The following is a 19,558-nucleotide window of genomic DNA, read 5'->3' as shown; positions in this document are numbered from 1 at the left end:
CATGCACATGGCATCAGCTCCTTCGTCAGAATTTCACAATTTTGGAATAGTACATTTTTGTACTGCCTTCTTTAAAGCAATGGAAGATAAAGTATATATCTGCATGCATGGGTTCAAACATGCATACAAAGATATTTTTAGCAAGCATGCAATTCAGAGATGGAAAACATGTCCAGCCTGCTAGCATTCTCTAGTGTGCACTTAATCCCGAAATGTAGGGACACCAAGCACTGATAACATATTTTACCTATTCTTATTTACAAAACGAGACATTGCATATCCTAAATCACGATATTATTATGACAGGCACAAAACATGTCCACTCTAAAACAAGATTTTTACGTCGTCTCTCATCTACAAACAGTAGTGTCACTACAGTATGCTCGTACACATGCGCACCGTGCGGTCAGACTGTTGCGCAGTCGGGCGGCCGCTGCGCAGCCCCTCGTCTGAGGGAAGCCGGCGGTGCCAAAATAGGCGGAGTCGGAAGCGCGAAAGCCAAGCGCTCGTCACACTCCTCCCCCGCCGACCGGAGGTGTAAACGACCGTGCCGGAGCAACTCAGGGAGCCGCAGAGAACGAGTGCCCCAGAAGAACGCTGCGTTATCCGGACGTAGAAACAAGCGAGTCGCTCGTTTGATCCCGAGGAGTCGTAACATTATAATACTTTCTTCTAGCATATAGGAGCACGAGGCGAATCCCCCTGGAATATCTCTCTGGATATTTACCACAGAAATGGACGGTTTCGCCGGTAGTTTAGGTGAGTGCGTCCGAGATCTGAGATGTTTACTATTAATAGCGTGCGTTTTCTGCACGCGCGGGGACTCAAGACGTGCAGTGCATGCTGTGTGCTGTATACAAGTGTCAACGATATACATTTACGGTGCAAATGATATTGCATCGGTGTGCATGTGTGCTTTGAGAAGAAGAAAGCCACAGTGTAAACTGCAATGTGTCAAGAAAAGAGGCTCATGCCACCATTCACGAAAGCCGTATATATTTACGCTTGGTTTATTTCCGTTGGTAATGCTCTGCTAAGACAGTCCTTTGGAAAATATTGTCAACAGATTGTAAACTGCCAGTGCACGCGCAATAACACATACATAGTGTTTAATGTGTTAAGCTTAGGTTGCTTAAGGATTTCGTTCAGTCTATATCAATAGCCGCATCAGATCCGCTTCGCCGTTGTCATGACACTCCGTGTCAGTCAGCTTCTGTTAGCAGCATCTTGGCCTTTAGTGCAATATACGGTTCGGTCTGTTACTAAATAGTAATGGCAAATTAGGATGCATTCAAAGATAAAATACAATTTATTTAGGGTATGTGTTAAAATGTTGTCATCATGCTGAATAAACAATCAAAACGATCTGAAAGGATTGCAAAGGACCGAAATGGAAATCGTGCTTGTTTTATGGGATAGAAAAAACGAAACCATGACAGAAATCCTTAAGGATTTAATGGTTACAATGGGAATTGTACTGGGTTTAATGGAAACTAATGGTCTCTGACAAATCTCAAATACAATCCTATTGAACACCATTTAAGTCCTTTTAAAACAAGTCTTAAAAACACTACACAATGTAATTTTGTACTGGGTTTAATGGTAAACAGCTTTTGATTCATGATGGCTTATACACTTTTTAGCTGGGATTGGTGTGGAGTATGTTTTTAAGTGGTATGAGTTAAATTTGTTGCAGAACAGTGTAGTAGGCGAATATAATGTTCAATACATACCGCCAAGCATTGTAATATTCCTTTGTTAATCTAATTATTTTGTGGCAGAATGGGCTGATATACTGCTTTTCATTGGTTTGTAACTTCAGTAAAAAAATTGGTAACAGCCAAAGGCACAATAATGACAACAGGAATTGATTTATCTTTTTATTAACTGGTCAGTTTGTGTCCTCCTCTCAGTGTGGACCATGCAGATCTGTACATGTAAAGACTGTGTCAGTCTGATGGGCTTTACTGGAGGGTTGGCGATATGGGGTCTCAATCTGCTCCGGGTGACACGTTGACTTGGTTAATGGATTGAATGTGTTCAGTCAAAGAGAATGACAGGACCAACGTGGATCGCTCTCCATATAAACCAATTATGTGATAGAACCTGCTTTGTGAAAGAATGTAAAAGCATGATCTTTTATGTAAGTGTTTTGCTTTTTAAAGGTCTTATGAACTAGCCTTGTTTATTCTTTTATACTGTTGTATGAGTTCTAGTAGTCATGACGTTCGCGTGATTTTTACATTCAAAAACATTAAAATCAAGAAGATCAAGAAGCGCTCTGCAAGCGCTCTGTTTTAATGGGCGTGCCGCATTGAAGACTTTATAAGTAAACGCCCACTGCTATGATTGGATTGGTTACACATTAACACCATTTACAGTTTTCGCAGGGCATTAGTATTATCTGGAGACCTCCTGTGATTTGTAAATTACCTCCCCACATCATTATTTCATGTGACGCATTCGCAAGGGATGATTTTACTCAAATTAACTGACTTATTTCCCACATGTGACGGCAAGACTTATAAGATTTCTGCACCATTCCTATCGGATCCAATATTGAAGGCACAGCACTTGCTGCTTTTTAATTTTAGTCATTCCACAAATCCAGTGTAGATCTCTGCCTTGCTTACGAAGGAATCCTCGGAGGAATGAAACAAGCAAACGCTCCATGTTTTTCCCACATGAGCTGGAATGTCTTTAAAAATAAACTTTAAGCCTGCATTCCTAATATCAAGATCCAAAGGAAGGTTATGCAGCAAATGTCTTCTTCCAACCTGGAGTGGCACAATATTTAGCTATCTTTAACGGCATGTTTGTTTATTGCTAGCTCGCTCTATCTGGTTCCGCGCCACCCGTGTTACTTCAGAATTGTCATGCATGAACCAGTGGGCGGGGGTCTAGAGAAGTAGTCGTTGATATTTTTCTGTGGAGGGGGTGTTCAACCTATCAGTGTCGTCATAGATATGTGCATTCCAGAACCTGGCGTTCGCTGGGCCTGGTGTCAATAACAGATGTAATCTCCGTAACAAGGGCGTTTTCAGTTCTGACACATTCATGATGTTCTTGTGAATATAATTACCTCTTATATAACAAAAGCTCGGGTTAAAATTGTGATTTTAATTCATGCCTCCTTTAAATGTTACAAAAGAAGAATAAACAGTAATCTTATAATTGTATTGATCTAGTTTGTCCAATGTAAACAGTTTTTCAATGGGTTTAGATTTCTCTCCTCAGTACATTTTGACGATTAAGCTGTATCTCACGTATGTGTGTAATGCTTAAACAAAGCTGTGTGGGACTTTGCTCTCCTCTGTACCTGTTGACTTGAAATATCAAGTCCATTACTGTGGCTGTCTTTTCATACATCCGCTGATCAATGAAACAGTACAGATTATATAACTCAATTCTGTTGCTTGGTTACAGTAGAGGTTTAGCGCTCAATTTGTCGTGCTCTGAGTTGCCCTGATGATGTTGCAGTGTCTGGCAGGGATGCGATCCAAAGTATGAGAACAGAGGGAGGAAGAAGTGTTGTATTTTCAGGTACATAGAGTTAAACACCGGTTTGTACGTTCTTTAGAGAATGTGGAACTGTTTTGTATAGGAAGCATGCTGTTTAAATTATTGCATATGACTGCTGCTAAAATATATTTTGTGTGTGTACGCCAATGCTTGAGGTCTCTGTACTGTCCTACATAATCTCAGCTGAACACCCCCTGTCTCATGATTTATTTTGCTCTGCAAGAATTCATGTAATGCGTGAGGTCCACACTGTTTTTTGGCTGAAATTGGAATCTAATACTTTGTGTGTCCCATCTATAGTAAACAAAAGCCCACTGTAAGCCACCATATGGTGAACATTTTTTGACCTGTTAAAGAGAAAATTGGATCTTTTAACTGTAAGACGGGACCATATTAAACATTTAAATTACTACCATTTATGTGATACATTTCATTACTTCTTCATAGTGATGCAGATGCACTGAAATTAAAATTGTGGGCCAAAACCGATACCGAAAAATTTAGGATGCACTCGGCCAAAAACCAATACCGCTGCATTTTTAATTAGTAAACAGGCTATCGACACTGATGTCACTGCAAGCGAGAAACCCGGTAAGGCTCAAACTTCCGTGTAAACATGGTCTATTACTATGCATGTAAACACGTGAAATCAAGTTTCTTTATAAGCTGATAGATATCCGTTTATTTCGTGCATGTAAACGCACTCACTTACTGATAGATCGTTCCGCTAATCATTCACAAATAAAGAGCTTATTGCATTCAAAGCTCGGCTTTAAAACACGTCAATACGCGTGATCTCCGACAATAAAGAAACATAAAGCAGTGTCACTTTCTTTCCGCTGGTTTTGAGCTGTTCTTGTTTTATTTATTACTTTCAGCCTTTGTTATGGCTCTTACATGGTCGTCCTTACTCAACAAAAAAATGGTGCTATCTAGCACAAAAAGTGGTTCTGTGCTTGTAATCATAGGGGAACCACTTAACATAAATAACCACTATATAGCACCATATCTCGGTGCTTCAGTGGTGCTTCAGTGGTTCTTCAAAGGTTCTTTGGGGTGACCGAGGTACTACATATATATATATATACCATTTCCATATAATAAACCTGTTAAGCCCCTGTATGGTTCTTCAGCGGTTCTATAAAGCACCTCAGTCATCCCAAAGTACCACTGAAAAACCACTGAAGCACCAAAATGTGGTTCGATACAGCACTAAAAGTGTTTCCCCTTTGATTATGAGCCAAGAACTACTTTCAGTGCTATAAAGCACCATATATATATATTTTTAGAGTGATAGAGTGAGCGGGAGCACTGAATGGAGAGGCACGGGTGCTGGAAATTGCGGCTTTTATTTTGGACTATTTCTTTCTTACGCCCGAAAGCGATAATGCTATTTTCCGCCGAAAATTTTTGGCAGACTTAATTTTTGTGAATCACTACTTCTTCAGGTTTTGGGAGTTTTATTTTTTGCTGCTTTCGATTTCCCAAAGAAGCTTTTCTAATTCCAAAGGTGAAGGTTTTAATGTGGTGAAAGCATCTTCAAGCATGCATCAACCCAGATCTCGTATCAGTTTTGCAAGAAGAAATATTACATCCGGCAGAGACAGACCGAAGAGGCAAACTACCTTTGCGTAATCCTTTAAGGTATGTTCTGCATAGGTTGTGGAAACTTTAGAATTTTCAGCCTACTCTTTCAGGGTTTTCTGTATGACGCGTGGACCTATTTCACCCTGTAATTGTTCTTGGAAGTTTGACGGTGTGGTTTTCGACAATGTAAAATGTGGTTTTGGTCGTGACGCATTACACAATTTTTTTTATTTTGCACAACTAAACCTCAAGGTCTGTAGAAAAACGATAGGCCCATTTCTCTCCAGTTCCGAAGGGCCGATGTCCCACAGAGTTTTGTTTGAACCCTCAATGGAGCGTTTTATTTTCTATTTACAACATTTTATTTTGATGTAAACAAACAATATGTTTGCTCTCTACCTATATATAGTTGCATTTTATTATTTATGTTTAGCATTTCGTCACTCCTTCCTCCAACCCCAAAAAACAAACCTGCGACGTGTTTTGGGGTTTTGACCGACTATTTAATGCCCTCTGTTTTGGAACATGCCTGTTGGAGTAATGTGTCCCTACAAGTGTAGGTCAGTAGGTTGGCCTGTGTGCAGCGTGCTGCCTTTTAAGGCATGTGCATGTGTTGGATGTGTTAAAGCGAGTGTAGGGTCTAGCTTATGGTTCCAGCACTGTAAAAGGTCTTCATGTATATAAGCTCATGTGTGCACAGCGCTCAAATGGCATCAGTTTCCCTCTGTGCCCGATCAACCACCCAACTGTCAAACTCAACATATAAATAGCATCCACCCCCGGTTTCTTCAAAGCCAGGTGCATTTCCCACCTCCACTGCACAGTGGGCCTCTGCAGGGCCTAGTGTGAATTTTCAGCTCTCTGGGTTGTTGTTCAAATCTAATAGGCAACATACAGCATAGTGACCAGAGCTATTGTGGAGTTGCGACATATTTGAGGAACTTGAGGAAACAACCAATATGACGGAATGGTTTGGATTTCATGTGGTCCACTGCTATGGCCAAAAGTCCAAGCTGTGGTCAGTTATGCCTGTATTATGTCAATAAATGATTGTATCGAACACCAGGAATGACCACTATGTCCAACAGTATCAGCAGTTGGCTTCTATCTGACCTAGGGATGTTGAATTGATTACATTTTCCCACCGATTTCCCAAACCAACTATCGCAACAAGCTTAATGTGACCTCTTAGGATTAAAATAGTTTTGATCGATTAGTTTTGGACGTTCATACTACTTACACCCCAACATTTTCATATTGAAAGACGCCCTGGGGTGGTCTTTTATGACCAACATTAGACTTGCTTTGACATCAGTTTTTGTGATTTAAAAGGCAGCCCCAAAATTCCCTTTTCCTAAAATTGAAGAAGTTCAGCTTGTCCTATAACTGAGGGCAGATGATCGGACCCGAATGCATTTGGGTGGCAGCTTTTATTGACTTGGTAATGTGATGTGAAGGCCGTATCATTGTTGAAAAACCTTACTCATGGTTCATTTGTTATGTGTCATACTTTGTTTCACGCAAGAGTTTGCTTTGGAATGAAATAATTGTTTTGACTCTAAATGATCTGTGTTGTGGTCTATTCCAGCATTATTTTTTTGCATTTGTTTGGGATTGCATGTGTCAGCAGTTAATCTTGAAGTTTGTGCACAAGCCGAGTTAAACTTGGAAAGACAAGATGAGGATCAGATTACTAAATTCCTTAGAAAGACAAGGAGAGGGAAAACACGGGATAAGCAAGGAAAGCATAAAAGAAAGCTTGAGAGAGAGGGATGCAGAGGGAGGGAGAGATCCGGAAAGGGACACACGTGTGCCCGAGCGCTTCCAGATGCTGGAATGTTTCCTCCCAGCTTTTTGCATTCCTTATTCCCTTCTTTCCTCATAACAATGGATGAGATTACAGCTGGAGCGAAAGGAAAAAAAATTGTGAATGTTGGTAGATTCTCAGTTTGATGAAATGCAGAGAAGCTGACTGGCTGGTTGCTTTATATGCAAAAGCTGATGTCCAATACCAGTTAGGGACGGGTACCGAGAACCAGTACTTTTTTGGACTGACACATAATTGGGTCGATTCCAGAGAATCGATAAGCTTCATGAGAAACAATTCTCTTATCGATACTTGCGTTGTATTATCTCTGTGTATTCGGGTGTTAAATGGCGAATGAGAGGCTGCTGCTGCCTGTTATTTTCAATCCCTGAATGATGTCCGAATGGCTGAAGTTTGCTCGACGTATGTGTGATATCTAGGGCTGTATGATTTCCGCAATGTATTTGTAATCTGCTTGTTCTGTGTGTTTATGAGTGAAAGAGTGGCATGGTTGCACTTGTGAAGCTTTCAGCGTCCTAGTTTCACCAAGATGAAGCTTTTGTCAAACACTCCTGTGCGGCAACCCGTCAAAATAAAAGTCCTTTATTTGAGAACAAGTAATAACATTGTTTTTACAGTCGAAGTGGTGGTAAAAAATATATTTAAACTTTACATATGTATGGAATCTATGTTTTCACGTATTTTCAGTTTCGTCTAGACATGCTCATATGTTGGTGTTTTGATATATTTTAAAATATATGATGTAAGAGATTATTATATGAAACTGGAAAAAAGCTGAGATTTAGCGGCACCCCTAGCCAGTTGTCACGGCACCCACTTTGGCAACCACTGATATATACAACAGTTTACACTGCCTTTTATAATCTGAAGTTTAAAATGAGTTATTGTGTGTGAATGACGCACAATGTTTATAAAGTTACAGCTTCCAGTGCTTTTAACTAATGACACTCATCAGCGAATACAGGCTTCATCAAAACACAGTAATTTTAAACAAAACTATAGGCTATTATCTTGTAATTATGAAGAATAACAGAAACATTGGAACATCTTTGAAAGAGTAACGTCCTGACTGTCACCGAACACGTTTGCATGCTGACTGGAGATTGACCGATTTCATGTCCAGCGGAGGTCATAGTTTTCATGACTAATTATTCTATTGGTTCAGTGTTTCCCACAGGATTTTGAGAGACTTGTGGCGCTCACGATGTCACACCCCAATTTGCATAGCTGTGACGCCATCACATCGTGTTTGCATTTCTTAGTGTTGACACTTGAAATCTGCTTCGCTTCTACCCTCTGCTCTGACACAATATACTGTAACCCTAACTGAATGCTATTCTAACATATTATCTGTTCTGTTGTCAGACATGAAACAAATATAAAATAGTGAATAAACGTGACCCAATAACACCTCGTATTTAATACAACCAGCTGTCACTGCTGTTAAAATCCTGTTTTATAAACACAACATCGTCTGACAAAAATCACCATACATCTACATTATTACTTATTTGCCTCATGCTGTTGTTGCTCCTCTCATTAATGTGTTGCTGTATTGTGAGCGCTGCTTTGATTTTAAATGCTAGTGATGGCTTTAGATTGCGTATAGCGCAGACAATTTGGTGCAAATTCAGAAATATGGTAAAATACACTTAGTTACAACTACTCATCGCACCAAACTCACTGGGAGAGAGCAAGAAGACCTCTCACACAGACACACCGTGCACATCGAGAAAGGGTGTGTGGACAAAACTGCTAACCTTTCGTCAAGTCCTGAGAAACTCTGCAAAAAAGGTCCGCCCTGACCCAAAATATCGTATTGGTGTGTCCCTAGAAGCTTGACATGAATGTAATAGCGCTGTCTATGCGGATATTTCTCTTAAACAAACGCATCTATTCTCTTTAGAGGTTGGCCGATACCAGTTTTTCCTTTGCCGATCTGATTCCTGAAATGTAAGCATCAGCCGATACAGATCCCATACTATTCCTGCTTTTTCCTGATCAGTGTAGAATTGCATGTATTTTATTGTATTGCACAAAATTATAACGTATTTATGAAAGTTTACTGAGCGCAATGATATTTGCTTTAAATTTAAGTGCAATTTGTTTTTTTAAAACACTCACATAAAGTACAGATACTTGAAAATGTACATGAGTAAAAGTGAACATATGTCACTACTGTACATCTCTGCTCTAATGTAAAATAGTACAAAAGGGATCATGCCCATCCTGGGTGCAGTATGATGCACTTAATGGATCCGCTTCTCTACAAGTATTGCGCATCCTGGGAGCTTGATGATGCATTTCATTCAGTCTCTTATTCTACAAATACTGTGTGCGTCCCGGGCACAGAATGATGTGCTTAATACATCTGCCTTTGACGTGCTTAATGTGCATTGCCTCCTTCCAACAGTTTACTGAACCCTTTAAAAAATAGTTATTGTGTGTGGGTGACGCGTTTTACATAGACCGTTTCCAATGCTTTAATCTAAGACACCCATCATTGATTACCGACTCCAGCTCAATACAATCATTTATACAAAACCAAAGACTATTATCCAGTGATTATACAGAATAAAACACTGCAACATCTTGGAAAGAGTAGCGTCTTGACTGTTACCGAACACTAGATTATGCTAAATAGAAAGTGACAGTTTTCTGCGCAGAATAATAATTTGTTTTATGAAAAGAATATTTGTTTTTATGAAAAAATGGTAAATATGGTTTAACATATACTGTCAATTACAGTTTGTGGATAGAAAATCCGAATAGACAAAAAACATCAGGAAACCAGAATTGGTCAAGAAATTTCAATCGGTGCATCTCTACTCATTAGTAAATGAATATTTTGTTACACTAGTATGACAGTACATAGTATAGGACTGTTTATTGTCAAGGCCCTTACAGTATAATCAGTTAGTTAGTCTTAGTCATAAGTATTAGTTTTAAGTATAAACTGTTAGTTAGTCTTAGTCATAAGTTAGTTAGTATTAGTCATAAGTATAAACTTTTTGTGTCATGCACCCTAATATAGTAATAAACTGTAAAGCCTTTTACATTGTATATGTGAAAATGCCACCCAGTGACTTGTTTGACAATTAAAAAAATGAAACAAACAGATTTTAAGTCCAATTTTGCTTAAGTACTTTGAATCCGATGCTATTGGTGCGACTCTGTTGCTGGGTGTGGCTAGTCTCTTGCTACGAGGTCGTTAGAAGGCTTTCCTAGATTTGGTTTCTCTAGTTACACTTATATAAACAATCCCTGCTGTAACTGACCTGGAGAAGGGTGACGTGAGCTCCGCTGCTTTGCTCCTTTAGGTAGTCGCTCCCGAAAGTCGCTCATCATTTGCATAAAGTTGAGCAACTCTCAACTTTGTCGTGTTGCCACTGCTCACTGTCACTCGTGTCGCCGAAAGGCGCATGCTCTCCATTGAAATGACTGACATCAAATCGCTTTGTCGCTAGATGTTGCTGGCGGTGTGAACCCACGGTCACAACATACGACGCAGAAGGATTGCAGTCTTGTTAAGCTCTTCAGGAAACATAATGTTCATATAAAAGACAATATTGCCAGAAAAGTCATCCCAAATATGAATATTCAATATATCGGCCAGCCCGATTCATTCTAGAATGTACAGAATGGCAACTGAAAACATGAGACTTGACGGATTTATGATTTCAGGCCCAGTGTGAACCTGAGAATTGAATCAAGTCGCATAAGCTAGTTTGAGAACTGTTTTGCACACCTCTTGAGTAAGAGGGGGATGGGTGAGAGAGGCTGGGGTCTAAAGGAGGACAGCGATGGAGAACATAAGTGGGTGGAATTTTGTTTTGCAGTACTGTAGTCTTAATCAGGATAACTCGCTAGAAACCCTGACGTGTGTCTGAGACTAATCTCAGAATGACAGAATTCATACAGAATGAATTGGGCTGAAGATGGGTCTTGAATGTGGTTTAAGGCACCCGTTTACCCCCCCCACTAGTGAAACCCAAGTCAAATACTTGAATCCCAGAAGTCTATTTTGAATTCAAGATTCACATTCTCAGGAAAACACCATCTGGTTTATGTGTGATGTGGTTATAACTCCATAAATGATAAATAGGACTAACACACTGTAAACTGAAAACAGTGCATGAAGTTATGCTTGTTTACAGTGTTGTTGATCCGCATGCATGCAAGCTCACATTCCAGTCCTGACATTGTTGGAGGCAGGTGTGCACTCGGCGTGAGCTGAAACAGGATCAGATGTACTGCTGTAGACATGCCAGCTTAACTGGTCACAGCACTCCTTCCATTGAGCTTTTCTTCACAACTCTTTTTATTTGTGTTTGCATGCATGTATTGTGGATGTGGTCCATTTAAATATACAGTATAAAGAACTTTCGAAAATATTGATAACTCAAAATGGCAGTTTATTTTGTTTCATTTTTTTAACTTGTAATGTGTTGCTAGCATGTATGTAGTTTCAAAGAATTGACAGTTTTCAGATTTAATAGGCATGAAGTAAAAGCAACAAAAAATTACTTTAGATTTTATAGGTTCTTAAAGTTTTCTGTGTGTTCCCTTGGTCTATGGTACCGTGTCTTCTTCGCTGTGTTCGCTGTCGCTTATTTTAGCCGTTTTGTCACCTGAACATCGTGAATGTGCAGCGACTGTCATTTTCTGTATGTGATGCCCCTCATATTCTTGTGAAATATTAACCTTTACCACACGCTGGCCACAATCCAACTCCTACGCATGCAAACGGATGTACATACAAAAATACTGATGCCACACAGTAAACTTTGTGCCTAAACTTTTATAGGTTAGTGGCTGTTCTCATGTTTGTTGACTAGGGATGGGCCGGTATGAGATTTTGACGATATGATGATAACCTTTAGCAAAATTGCCACGGTTTCACGGTATTGCAATTACAACACTAAAATGTATTATTTTCAAAAGTCTGTGAATACAAACAACAACTTTTCAACTGGACGCAAATGCATTTGATTTTTATAAAACCATAGCCATAAAATTTAAATACTCTTTCAAAAAATGATTTTGTCATAGCCCATATAATAGGCCTAAACATCAGACATTGCATAACATTACTTAAATATAAAGCTTGACTATTTCAAACCTTGGTATACCTTGAAACCGGTATCCGGCCCATGCCTATTGTTGACGTAGTTAAAATAAGGTGGGCCACTTTTCACTATAAGGGATTGTTCGACCAAAAATTGTAATTCTTTCATTTACTCACATTCGCTTTTAATGAAAGTATGAACTTTAAATGAGAAAAAAGTATACTAATGCACAGTCCCATTTAAACTATTTGGTCACACATTATTTAACATTTTGTATGCATGATACCGTTTAAATATGCATTATAAAGCTTGCTACCACTGTAAGTTTTTCTACCCCAGAAGCATCTGACACAATTTACCCAACAGCTATTGTTTTTGGCAGAATGCCAAATAACTTTGATTGCGCTGTACAAAAACAGTTAACTGTCAAGTATTATACATATTTTTAGACCTGAGAAAGAGTGCTTTGACTTAAATGTTAGCTTACGAGAGGTAAGTTTAGCCATTGCATTGGATTGCAATGCATTTCATCTTTCACTATTTGCATCTCTCATGCAGTCACAGTCAGCTAAATCAATAAATTGTAGTTTGCTAGGTTAAGGAGATGTATCCCTTCATGTCTCTGCATACAGTAGTTACATTTGCACTACAGTATGAGGTCAGCCAGCGCAGTGACACTGCAGATTTTCTTCTCCGCATAAACACGTGTCTGTCCGACAGCCATGTGGGATGGAGAAACGGCCTCATCCCATACCCGCAGTGCAGTTGATGATTCTGCAGTTTATAGCAGGTCACTACAGTCCATCCAACTTTCTCTGGTAGTTTTCCATGGCATTCTGCACAAACAATCATCAAAAATTAAGTTCCAAAGTGACAACAGTAGCATACGATGCTAAGATTTTGTTAGATCACAGTGGGATTTGTTTAAAAAATTTGCATGTAAACTGCAGACAGGGGGTGCTATAGCCATTTTGGAAAATTAAAACTATATTAGAGGAGTTTCTTTTGTTTGTGTGTTGATTAGACAGACATATTGCTTTAATGCATTTTTTTAAAGTAAGCAGTTGAAGTACACTTCTTTTTTAGTAGTATGAAGTTGGACCACTGTCAAACAGGCCCGCTTCATTCCTGGTGCAAAAGGTTGTACTAGCAGATATCCTGGGTTGGCATTAACCGCACACAGTATATAGCCGCAAAAAAATCAACGGGTTAAAACAACAGAACAGACGATCTGCGTTTTTAAAACAGAAACATCGCAAAAAACTAAACTATGTTTTTTTTTAGTTCTAAGCAATACAAAACTAATGTTTGTAAATATTAGAAAAAATATAAAAATTATGTTTTATGAAATAACCCAGATTTTTTTAATTAGTTTATTATCATGCTTTCATATTGCTGACACTCTTAAGGTTTGCTTTTGTTGGAATTCAACAAACACTGCAATATATGACTGCAATACATGCAGGATTTAAATTATTTAGGATGATAAAACTATAAAAAAAACACACATTCGTTTACGGAAGACTGAGATTAAAACAAAATAATTATTGTTGATTATTGCCTTTTTATATAGAAATTTGTGTATGTTTGATTTTGCTGATGTTTTACGCATTAATAAAGCGGTTATGTAAACTGGATATAAATTGAAGCCTATAAAGTGGGACAATCCCCATCACTGACCGATCACTGATTTATGTTTAATTTCACAAAAAAACTACAATTAGAATCTAACTACACTGCACAATGAACTTTACATCATATCTATTATATATATATATATATATACTATTTTGCAGTTTCACTACCACCTGCAGCTTGAATTGGGATGTTTGAGATTGAGGTAGACAGATTTATATTTGAAACTGGAGCTTTGGAAGGTGGAGCTTTCAGTCATTACTGACGTTCAACATGTTAAAATCTAGCCTATTGCAACCAAATAATAGCTGTTTGTTAACAGCACAAAATAAGACCGCAAAAACTCCTGTTATAATAAACGAATCAGACTTTACTGCACAATTACTTTTGCATCCTGTTTATAATAAACTCAAAGCAAGCGAGCAGTGCACCTAAAATTCCTTCGCACAGTATTTTGCTTCCAACATAGCATGTAGCATGCTTCTCTGTTACAAACTAAAGCCACTAAGTGGTTTCACAATGTGCATTGTTCCAAAGTAGCTTTACATGAGAAAATCAGAAAAACATTAAAACACAGAAAGGTAAAACACAGCACAGTGCATGTAGTTTATGGACTAGCAAGATCATTCTAATAAATAATATCTAATGGGGGCAATCGTGGGCTAATGGTAAGAGAGTCAGACTCGTGACCATAAGGTTGCCGGTTTGATCCTCAGGGCCGGCGGGTAACGATTGAGGTGCCCTTGAGCGAGGCACCTAACCCCTACTTGTTCCTCGGGTGTTGAGGAACCCAAACTCCAATGGTGAATAAGGGAGAGAAAAACGAACTCCCCTGACGTTTCATTTCTGAACTCAGTGACCCTGACCAAAAGCCACTGAGCAAACATCCACGAAGAAGATGGAGAGCCCACCAACCGCACGACCCAGGAAGTCCAACTTGCCGAAACCATGCAGGTCCAACCCGGTCCCACTCTGCGATCGATGCCAGAAAACAGAAGAACAACCAGGGAAAAATAGTAATCGCATAATGTAACTTTATTCCTCTGTTGTCCGACATCGACCACAATACAAGACCAAAGCAGACCCACACAGCCCCAACAAATGAAACCCCCACAACCAACAATAAGTAATTAAAATGACTTTAAAATCAATACGATACTTAATGGGTAGCCAGTGAAGGCATGATAAAATTTGGGTTATGTGATAGAATTTTCTTGACCTGCTTAGAACTCTGGCAGTTGCATTCTGAACTAACTGTAATTACGATACAGGACAACCACTTGGTAGAGCATTACAGTTTATTGACTTGGGATCCTCAATGGCGGTTTCACAGTGTTGCCAACTCTTTTCAATGGAAAGTACCCTGCCCGAAAAGTTGCTTAATGTCACCAGATGACTTCACGCGCTAATTTGCTTATCAGTAACGTCGTCACGTAGTATCTGACAAGCTAAGCGCTTCAGGTCTGCTTCATATCTCTACTCTCTGAGCGGTTGTATACAGTAATATATTAATACAATAATGGCAGAAAACGTATACCTTTTAAACCTTTCATCCTTATTTGGGGGATCTGAACTCCTGTTATCTGGCAACCACAAACATGAACAGTTGTATAGTAGAGGCTCGCACGAAAATCTGTAATATTTATCTAAATAAATCGACAAAGACTAAAAATAGTTTTTGGGTAAGTATTTATTTTTAAAGCTACATTTTAGTCTAGCTACATTTAATTTTTCTTCAACGATATTGCATGCTGATAAAGTCTTAGTTGTCGTTTACTGGCCTTACTTTCGCCTGGTCTTCGTCCTGGGAAAATAGTTGTTGACGATTATTTTATGTCAATATTTCCATTAACAAAATTAAGACAACTACACAATGCAGACTCCGCAAAGTATGCATCATGCAACAGAATATAAATAAGTAATGAATATATTCATGTTGTGGAAAAATTATATTCAACCAATTTTGGGTAAGGCTAAAATGAGACATCAGCCTGTTAGTTTTATAATAGCTTAGCAATAATCTAAAATGTATTTTCTTTCTTGTCAATGACTACGTTTACATGCATATCAATAATGCGATTATTTCCATTAATCAGAGTAAGGACTTAATCGAAGTAACCTATTTGGGTGACATGAGAACACCTCTTTGCTTCTGTTTACAGTTTTATTCATCTGATTATTTGCTATAATACACAGCACAAATGATGATCTCAGATACAGTAGTTGTGTTTTGCTGGCTATCGTTTTAATATATTTGTGTCAAATGCAAAACACTGTTATGTGGACGTAATTTCTGGTTATTCCGGAAAATGCCTCCACAACGGTGTTGTCATCACGTTCGCGCTTGTATTTGAAGGTGAGGAGTAGAGACTGCTGACTGCTATTTGTGTTGACGGTAAACTTCAATTCAAATTTATTTGAATTGATAGAAAACAGATATAGAATGATATGGTAACATAATGAATTTTCTTCATACACACCAGAGAAGTTTTCAGAACTATTGTAGATACATCCAGTCAGATGTTATTCATGTATGTGATTTGTTTGCACTCATGTTTTATAAATTAGCCAGCCTCTACCAATGAAGGATTAAGTCTCTATACCATACTGCACTGTAAATGAATTATTGTTCTGTTTTTGTGACAATTACGAGCTTACATATCTTCGATTGGTTGTTTAAGTCATTACATTCATTTGCATTTTTTACTCTGACTATACAGGCATTAAGACATATTGCTAACGTAAAAAATCATACAAATTAAATATTTATTTTCAGAGGAGTTGTTGAGACATGATATTAGATGAGCAAATATGTAGCAAACTGCGGGTGCCAAACTGTACGGTTCATTTATTTTCTTTTTGGAATGCTTTCATTCTACTACACCCTAATTCCAGTAAATACCACTTTGGAGTTTAAGTGAATGTACTTCCCCTAAGAGTTCATTTTGATCATTGTTGAATGAATCTATGTAAGTTAAGTTGAGTAAGCACTTTCTGCTAAATTACAACAAAAGCAGAGAGCGAGAGAAAGTGAGTGAAAGAGGAGAAACAGATGGAGAAGAGAGAGTGAATATGAGAAATTCGACGAGATTCACATGCATTGAAAGGGACTCTTTTGAAAGTCCTATTTTTAATCGACAAGGCAAGAAATAACGTGCAATAAAATAAAAAAGGAAGAATTCTTTATATAACTAAATACAACTAATATTTATCTAAATTTGACTAAACGTAATTTTTTATTAGGTTACGCAATACGCAGTAACATTTATGATGTTCTTTGAGTTTACTTGTCATCATCACAAGCATCTGCTAGACTACAGTTTTGATTCAGAGCTTTAAATTGATTTCCTGACTCTGATTCACTCAAATAAGTTGAATTTACCAAATCTTCATGCATCTGTATTTCACGTTTAAACCAGATGCTAATATTATTTTGTATATAACAAATTATTTTGCTGAAACTTTTTTACATCTGTCACGCTAAAATAAAGGATTTGAAAGCTAGTTTGATATTGAATTGTTTTAGAAACCTAATTGCCAAATAAACAAACATTCAAATATCAGTGATGCTAATCTTTGATGCTTTGTTTTCATTTAGCCTTTTGTTCAGAATACAGTTGATACATCCTGTTTCTCATCTCAGAAATGTTGCACGCTTACGTCTTGGTCTTGTTGCTGAAGTATCTAAAACAACCCTTAACATACTTCAATACGTTCAAAATTCGGCTACTAGAATGGTGTCTGTGGCCAGGTCTAGTGATAATATAACTCCTGTCTTGGAGTCCTTGCATTGGGTTCCTGTCAGGTACCGTATTGATTTTAAAATCCTTATGTTAACATTTAGGGCTTTGCATGATCTGTTTCCCCAGTACCTTGTCTGATCTTTTATCGCCTTACACACCATGTCACAATCTGCGTTCTTCTCAAAGTTTCTCTTAGTTGTTCCAAGTTGTTCTTCACTCCATGGGTGATAGAGGTTTCTCTTCTTGTTCTCCTAAGCTCTGGAATTCTCTCCTGGCTGACATCAGGGAAGCAAGTTCACTAGCAACCTTTAAATCTCTTCTTAAAACATTTTATTTTACGATTGCCAAAACTTGATAAATCATGTTATTTTGTATTGTTCATTGTATAACTTTTATAGTTGTAAGGTGTTCTTATCGTTGTTTTACCTGACGTGATCACGAGATTCATCTAATGGTAAAGACCAAACCTCAGATAGCATCAGTAAAGAGAAGGTACTGACAGCCGTCCAGTGAGATGAGATTGTCAGTAAGTGTCAGGTCTGCTGTACGTGTACTTCAGGAGCCCTCCTGCTCTCAGCCTGTCGTGCAGCTATCGAATTTCAGAGCACATTAAACACATAGACTAACAATCATCAATATTTTTCGCAATAATTTTGGTGGTTCAAAACTGTTGTTGCAGGATGCGCTCCGATAACTCTGTTTCCTTGGATCTTACAGGTAGTTGCTACGGCATCAGCTCCTACAGCTCAAACCCGGTTGAGTTCACATCTGCTGTTATTTCACTAATGATATGACTTTCATTACTGCAAGATATGTGAAATGTGTGCTGCTATACATATGTTTGCACTAGTTGAACGCAAGTAATGTGCATTTCTTTAACTGTGTTATTGTGGATTCATACATGAAGGTAGAAACTTATGATTGAGAGCTGTTGGGTTGTGCGGCTGATAGGACAGAATGGTTTATTTATCAGTGCTCAACCTATTAGTTATAACACAATATGCGTTTTTATTACCTTCAGTTAGAGATGATTAACTCTTTCAGGCACTAGAATAAAGGTTCATTCATAAAGAGAGGAAACCATTCATCAAATTATATACGTTCTCACATTTCTTCTGTGTAACACAAAAGTAGCTGTTTAAAAAAATGTCTCAGTTATTTTGTCATCGGGGTCCTTTTTTGTTAGGATGCCAATGTTCTTCAAATATCTTCATGTTTTAAATGACATAAGCGTGACTAAACAATGCTAGAGTGTACTGTTCCTTTAAGAAATGATAAAAAAATTTAGTTGTGACCCAGTTATCTACAGTATATCAAATTCAGGTCACTGAAAATTTCCGTGCCATCCCCTGAGGTGGTTTGAGTTATCGAATTACTGCCCGTCTCATATGCTACTTAGAGAAAATTTATCCGATACGTAAATGTGTAACAACCCCACACTAAACGGCAACATCTTAACGTACGTTTGAGACTTTTTTCAAAAAGGCTTTTTCAACTTCTGTGTGCATTCTCTTGATGTTTATAACCTCAAGTCATAACCACAGGTCATAAAATGGCAGCACACCTGTGATTTTCCTCAGGTGGAGGTCGGTGATCATCACCACCATCAGCAAACATTCAGCTCACCAATCTGTGGGTGCTTACGAGATAAAGCGCTGCTGTAGAATCAACAGAAACCTGTTTAAACACAACTCTGTCAGGTTTATCATATCATATTTTTGCACAAATAAAGTAGGGCTAGAATTACCGAAATAACGATTTCACGCCATGATTTCACAAACATATTTGTGCGATTTAATTTGTTGTGTGTTTTTTTCAGTCTGTATTAGACATGTGCGCGATTAATCGTGGTTACCACTGAATCCTTCTGAAATCGAGCTGGCTGCAATTATGCAAGGTATCGGTTATTTTATTAAGGTGTAGCTTGTCCGTGAAGCACGGCTCTGGGATCAGTAGGAAATGCTGCTTGATCTAAAAGTAGTGCGAGTTTGAATCGCTTATAATGTGCATTTAAAAAAGCAACTCCCGTCAAACATGATCATAATAAATATACTTTATTATCAGTGAATTTAAAAAACCTTAGGAGGCTTGAGGATCCGTGATAAAAACATTTCCTTAGGCATTTTCTAGAACTACGATAATGGTCTTCTTCTGCAGTGCATATTTGGAGTTTC

General features: G+C 38.2%; 1 protein-coding gene across 1 annotated transcript in view; it reads left to right on the top strand.

Annotated features, from left to right (window-relative positions):
- Positions 1 to 527: 527 nt before the first annotated feature.
- Positions 528 to 19,558, top strand: part of LOC130431278 (echinoderm microtubule-associated protein-like 4) — a 65,201-nt gene continuing 46,170 nt past the window's right edge. The window contains exon 1 of the mRNA XM_056760223.1: positions 528 to 759. Coding sequence (XP_056616201.1) covers positions 735 to 759 — 25 coding nt within the window. The 5' untranslated portion in view covers positions 528 to 734. The remainder of the gene's footprint in view (positions 760 to 19,558) is intronic.

This window comes from Triplophysa dalaica, chromosome 11 (genome assembly GCF_015846415.1).
Source record: "Triplophysa dalaica isolate WHDGS20190420 chromosome 11, ASM1584641v1, whole genome shotgun sequence".
Classification (NCBI taxonomy): Eukaryota; Metazoa; Chordata; class Actinopteri; order Cypriniformes; family Nemacheilidae; genus Triplophysa; species Triplophysa dalaica.
Note: the sequence above shows the minus strand (reverse complement) of the source record. Positions and strands in the feature narration are given on the sequence as shown.